Source organism: Rhea americana, unplaced genomic scaffold, assembly GCF_003343005.1.
Source record: "Rhea americana isolate MKP2758 unplaced genomic scaffold, rheAme1 scaffold_609, whole genome shotgun sequence".
In the NCBI taxonomy this organism is placed as follows: domain Eukaryota; kingdom Metazoa; phylum Chordata; class Aves; order Rheiformes; family Rheidae; genus Rhea; species Rhea americana.
Genome location: NW_028186767.1, coordinates 13372 through 19647, shown reverse-complemented (window position 1 = coordinate 19647; position 6276 = coordinate 13372). Strand labels below are relative to the sequence as shown.

The following is a 6276-nucleotide window of genomic DNA, read 5'->3' as shown; positions in this document are numbered from 1 at the left end:
GGGGGGGGGGGACAGGCAGTGCCCCCGGCCCACCGGGGCACCCCGAGGCGGGAGCAGGTGCTGGAGCGATCCGGGACGAGGATCCCCTTTCCCCCACGGCCAGGGGCCGAGCGGAGGGGCCGGCTCCCGGCTCGCAGAGCAGCCTCGGCAGCCCCCAGCCCGAAAGGAAGAGTCCCGGCAATGAAGGAATTGTCCTTTTATTGGGAATTTCACAGTCGGCCGGGGGCGGGAGGAGAGCGCGTACAACTCCACGCGAGCGGATCTCTGAGACCGGGGACAGTGACGGCGGCTGCGGGTCCCGGCGCGCGGACCACGGGCGGAGGAGCCGGGAGGGAGGGGAAGACGGCCCCGCCGGCGCGAGGGGACGCGGCCCTCGCGCCCCGGGTTTCTTTGGCTTCCTTCGGCGTCGCAGAGGCCGGGGCCGCGCCGAGGAGGGCAGCGGGGCGTCCTTCCTGCCGCCGCTCCCTGCCGCGGGGCCGGGCAGCGCGGCGCCCGCCGCGTATTGCTGGGTTGGCATCGACGGCGACTTGCCCGTGCGCAGATGCTCCCAACGCACCCGGGGCAAATTCGGGGGTCTCCGTCCCCACGGCGGGACCCAACCGCGCGGGGAAGGGGTGCGGGAAGCGCCGGGYGGCCGTTGGGAGGGGGGTCCGGCGCCTCCGGCAGGGAGCACATCCTTATTTCGGCGATTACCAGTCCGCAGAGGGGGGTTTGGCAGAGCCGCCGGGCCCCAAGAAGCCCTGGCTCGTCCTGAGCAGGAGGGTGGCACGGTCCCGGCACGGGTCCCGGCGGTGCGGCTCTGCCGGTGCCGTTAGTTCCTCGCTGCAATGACCACGGACAAGGCCACRCCACCGAGCGCGATGGCTGTTGCGCCGAAGAGCCATTTCCAGGGGATGGACTGCAGAAGAGGGAGACACCGGCAACGTGACGGCACGCACGCGGCGTGCCCCGGCCCCGCGCCGCCCTCCCGCCGCGCTGGCGCCCGGCCACGGGGCCGCAAAGAGACGGAGCAGCGCCGGGGCACGGCGCGCATCCGAGATAACACAGCCCAAAAAGGCAAGCGCTGTGTCAGCCGTGCGCAGCGCGGCCCGGGGACAGCGTGTGCCGCGGCTCTCCGGCCAGCCCAGCTGACASTGATTTCCAGCCGCCGGCGCTCGGAGCAGCTGGGAGCAGAGGCCAGAGCCTCCAGCTGGCATGGCCGGGGCCAGGAGCGAGGCAGCAGCTATCAGAGCTTTCCTGGCACGCTGGCCACGCGCTGGCCCCGGGCCGGCCACATGCTCCCAGCAGGGCTGCGGGGACGGCACAGCCCAGCGCACGGGAGCTGGGCTTGCTCAGCCGGGGTGTCTGCACCCGCGCGTGGGTCCCTCCGCCCGGGAGCAGAGCTGCTGCACGGGCTCAGGAGAAGCCCACGCGGCCCCTCTGCTCGCCCTGGCACAACCCGCCGCAGCACCGAGCCTTACCCAGGGCAGCTTGTCTTTGCATTTCGCTGGGGCACCGCTGGTGCTGGGATTCCCGAGCATCTTCCTGTACATCTCCGTTTCCACGCTCTTCTGGTCCGCGTGCTTCTTCACCAGCTTGGAGAGCTCGGCGTGGATGGTCTGGGAAGGAGAGGGCAGCGCTGCAGCGACGGGCCCCACCACCCTGCCACGCAGGGCAGGGGACGGGGACAGCAGCATGGCACCGGGCACTCGCCGCCCACACCTGGCAGCGGGGAGCGGTGTCCAGGGCGGATTGCACAGGCACCACGGAAAGGATTTTCTCCTCTAATAGAGATTCAAAAGTTTCTGCCTCAGGGACAGACGTGCCAGAGCTCTCCTGYGTTTCTGCCTGGAAGCAGGCCAGGAAAGCAGGTTTAAATTCAACCCGGTCCGATGTGGGATCGCAGTAAGACCCGCGAGCTCCGGGCACGCAGGAGTGTGTTGGCACACGCCTGAGCGCTCCRAGCCGCAGAAAACGCTGGGCTCGGAGGCAGCTCGGCGGCATAAAGCTCTGCCGCCCAGGCAGAGCCCGCAGACGCCGGGCACGCAGCGAGAAGCACAGSTCTGCCGAACAGGGACGAGCTCGGATCGGTGCAAGCCGGGCCCAGTGCCGGCGGCTTCCCCAGAGCCCTGGAYGCGCAGCCCCGTCCCCAGCAGCCGCCCAGAGCCCACGTCAGCGGCGGCCGTGGTAAGGACATCGCGCCAGCCCAGCGGCTGCGACGTCCGTCTGTCTGCCCGGCCGGCGGCACGGCTGCGCTGTGCCCTCTGCTGGGGACGCCGCGCTCCGAGCGGCTCCGACGCCTCCCCGAAGCACCGCCAGCCACGACCCGCTTTAAAGGCAGTATCGGTCTGGGGACGCTGGCCCAGAGCTAACCCCGTCGCTGCAGTGCAAACGGGGCGCTTGCCAGCGCATTAAGTCTTGACGGTGCAAAGCAGCAGCTTACTGAGCTAACACCGCCGGYAGCTTGACGGCCCCGGAGAACCCAGGTTCCCTCATCCGAGGGCAGGTGAAGACGAGTGTTTCTCGGCTCCGTTTTGAGCACCAGGAGCCCGTGACTCGTGCAATGCCACCGCMTGGAGCGGCGCAGGCACTTCCCCAGGAACCCCAGCAGCCAGCTGGAGCAGCCAGTAATTTGCTGTACTTCTAGTTTCACTGGTAATGTCACTGCTGKGCATCTTGATTTCTTTTACCTCTCTCCAATTAAAAGCTTTGTGCAAATGGGCTGGCGAACAGCAGCCCAGCCAACGCTGACGGCACGCGAGACGTGGAGGAGAGCTGGGCTCACGGCGACCAATGCCGCCTGCACTCGCTTCTGTTTGCGGTCCTGGTTTGCTCGCTCGCCTCTTCCCYGAGATCCTGCTCCCGGGCAGCCCAGCCTTCCCCAGGGAGCTCTCAGACCACAAGCTCTCTGCAACAGGGGCTCTCACACGCTTTTCAACCACAGAGCACCTACTTTCCCAGGTCCCATCCTACTCACGGCCTTCGGGGACCGGAAAACATGATGCTAATCACAATGTTCTGGTGAAATGCCCAAGAAGCGGGCAGCTAAAACAAGCCCAACCCAGGACTGAAGCCTGTCGGTACAGCTACGCAGCCTGCCTCGAGCCCAGGCTGGCTGGGGCCGTTCCCTGGCTCCGGCAGGGCTTCTGATTTCTCCCCAGGCTCCAGCCCAGCAGCTGATCATTAACCAACCGGAAATTCCTGACCCAGGGATCACTCATGCCTCGCACTGGCCTGGGTGCTGGACGGAGGACGAGGGCTTCTGCGGCGGCTCCCACAGCCCRGTGAATCCCGCTCTGGGCTGCCACGAGGGACTGCAGGGACACGGCTGCACCCCGCTTTCTGTGGCGACAGCGCAAGGCGCTGGAGCCGCTCCGCAAAGCTGGGCTGTCCGGGACCCTGTGCGCAGGATTACTGAGCAAGGGACGGGTTGGCAGGGAGTCCTGCTGCCACAAGGACCAAAGGGCAGGGAGGGAGTATCACAACCCAGAGATAAGGGCTCCGCCGGCTCAGACAAGCTCAGACATCGCACCATGGGGTGCTAGCACGCAGTGCACCGTGCCGTGGTTATCCAGCCCTTGCACGGGAGCACCGAGGTTTGCAGTTTTGCATGACCAAGAGGAGAGCCCTGCAAAGCCCAGGTCAACAGAATCGCTGGCAGCGTTCACGGCAGCCTACCTTGTTCGAAGGCTCCAGTTTCAAAGCCGCCTTTAAGATGGGGATGGCCTCGCTGTATTCCCCCTGCTGGGCCAGGACCTGGAAGGCGAGGCACAGAGCTGAGCAGGGCGCGCAGGGGCYGTCCCGCACCCCCCACCCTCYGTCCCGCGCRGCAGGGCCGGGCCGGGCCGGGCCGTCRAGAGCAGAGGGCAGAGCCCAGCTTCACCTTGCCCTTTCGGAAGAGGGCCTTGATGTTCCCTGGCTGGTGCTCCAAGACGAGGTTACAGGACTTCAGGGCTGCCTCGTAATGGTCCAGTTTGAGCTGGGAGGCTGCCAGGTTGTTGAGACATTTCACCTTCACGTCCAGCAGCTCGGCCTCCTCCTCAGGGCTGAAGTCTACTGCAAGGATCCCAGAGCCCGGTTACACCGGGAAAGCAGGAGCCCAGCCCTCCTCCCCGGGCAGGCCCACGGCGGCAGCAGGTACCTTTCGAGCTGGAGCTGATGATCTTGAGGGCAATGTCGTAGGAGTTGATRGCCAGCACGTAATCTGCCTGCTGGTAGTAGAAGTTGCCGCGCTCTCGTTTGCGGTTGGCCAGTCCTATCTTCTCCTTCCCGTTGAGCAGCTCTAGGTCCGGCGCATCCCGAGCCTCCAGCAGCTCCACCTCAAGGGTGAGGGCTGCGTTGGGTGGGATGTCGGGGCTCCTGTATCAAGCAGGGCACCTCTGAGGGCTCTTGCAAAGGAAGGGCTACGCTGATGGCTGTCCCCTCTGCCAGCCCCCRGCCAGGCTGGGCCATGGGGATTTAGCACTGCCTGCATCTCACCAAAGCCACAGGCTGCTCCAGGCGGCTCCGGTCTGCCCTTCCCCACTCCCCACCCTCCACACTCACCTGCCCTGGGAGCCGTAGCAGTACTTTGCATCTGACATGATCAAGGCTGTTTCTCCCATTTCCAGAAGCTGCACACACAGGTCCAGAGCCTACGGAGATAAATTTTGTGGAAGGAGGTGAGCGAAGGGCCCTGCCCCTCTGGAGAGGGAGACCAAGGGGCTGCTTCCCACCAGCAGACAGGCTGCACAACCAGGGCCGTCGCTGACTCCAGGCCCTGCTAGCCATCCGTACTGCCCCGTGCCCGTGCCCCATCCCCAGTCAGCAGGAGGCCAAGACTAGAGGGAGCAGGCGCAGAAGCCTGGTGCTGCAGCCCTAACCGTGCGCTCTCCTCCGCAGCCCGGCCACAGGGCTCGGCCTCCTGGCTCCTACCTGCAAGACGTCGCAGTCTCCCAGCGTGAAGGTGAGCCTGGGGTTCTCCTCCACCACGCTGCCGTCCTCCAGCATGGCCTTCAAGCGGATGGTGACATCCTGGCCCTTGCGTGGCCGGCTCTCCACCCCTTGCCCTGGCACCAGAGTCTTCTTCTTGAGCAAGCCGCTCCCTGGGCAAGGAGAAGGCGGAGGCACGTCAGCCCTCCGCAGCGGCAGGGCCCTGCACGGGGAGGGGAAAGGGAGACGGCCTGGCTCCAAGCCACGTCCCCCAGTTTCCAGCAGCGATCTCCCGCACCAGCCAGCCTTCCTTCTGCAGGAAGTGCYGCTGGGTTGCCCACTGGCCATCCCRCCGCATCTGCCCTAAGCGATGGATCCCCACGAACCACGGCAGAGCCCAAGAGCAGCCTCTGCCCCTGGGTGCCGACTCAGGTGTGAATCTGCCTGTCCAGTTCTTCCTGCACTGCCGCGGCCTGCTGGCACGTGGCTGCCGCTCCCAGATCGCCCGCAGAGCTGCAGGGAAGCCCAGCTCTTCCATTCTCCCCTGGGGAAACCCGTTCAGCTCCGTGGGCCAGCTCAGCGCCTTGGAAGATGCAGCAGCTTCCTCCACAAGCTCTTACCCAAGACATCAAGCCATTCCTGCGGGTCCTCGACTGCTTCCCCTGGTGCCTGCTCTGAAGGCTGGGCATCCTCCTTTGCCGGGGTCTTCGCCCGGCCCATGTCCTCCAGCGGGGGCAGCTCACTCAGGTCRTCATCATCGTCTTCCAAGACCTCAAAATCCTCCCCGCTGTCGAGCAGAGAGGTGCTGGCTCCGGTGAGCTCTGGGCATGACAGGTCCGTGCCACTGTCCGCCCAGTCTGGGGAGCTGCTGCTCTGCTCCTCCCCGCTGGAAGCCATTGCCGCGGAGCAGGGAGAGGAGCAAACTAAAGGGGAAAAAGACATGGAAGAGGTTGGTCCTTCGTTTGCCGTGGGGATGAACGCAGATGTCAGCCCTCCCCCAGCCCAGACGGAGCACCGCAAGCAGCGACGAGGAGCGGGACAGGATCCACCAGCCCTGCGCTGCTGGAGAGCCGCGGCCGTCCCTCACCCGTCCAGACCTCACATCCCATCCCCAAGGAGAGCAGCCAGCGAGGACGGAGCACGCTCTCCTTGCCCCCCGGGGTCTGCGGGGCCTCCCCCCGCCCCGCGGGACGCGCTGACAAGCTGAGCCGAGCAGCCAGGCGCTCCGGCCCTGCTTCTGCGTAGCGAGACACCCGCGGGCCCGGCAGCGGGAGGCTGCGCTCCCCCTTCCCCCGGGGAGCCGGGCGGCCGGAACCGGGCCCCGGCCAAGGTCCCGAGCGCCCCGGCCGATGGCCGAACCCAGGCTGCCCCGCGGAGCGAAGGGCC

General features: G+C 66.6%; 1 protein-coding gene across 2 annotated transcripts; it reads right to left on the bottom strand.

Moving 5' to 3' along the window:
• Positions 1-181: 181 nt before the first annotated feature.
• Positions 182-6261, bottom strand: FKBP8 (FKBP prolyl isomerase 8). Of its 2 annotated transcripts, none has more exons than XM_085319997.1 (8): positions 5511-6261; positions 4894-5063; positions 4525-4613; positions 4121-4338; positions 3863-4032; positions 3658-3735; positions 1461-1598; positions 182-898 (listed from the first exon to the last, which is right to left on the bottom strand). In XM_085319997.1, exons 1-8 carry the CDS (start codon positions 5830-5832, stop codon positions 812-814), a joined length of 1272 nt encoding a protein of 423 aa, XP_085176123.1. In that variant the 5' UTR covers positions 5833-6261; the 3' UTR covers positions 182-811. The 2 variants fall into 2 exon arrangements, with proteins under 2 accessions (XP_085176123.1, XP_085176122.1); XM_085319996.1 differs by having other exon boundaries at positions 3863-4035; positions 5511-6260.
• Positions 6262-6276: the final 15 nt, after the last annotated feature.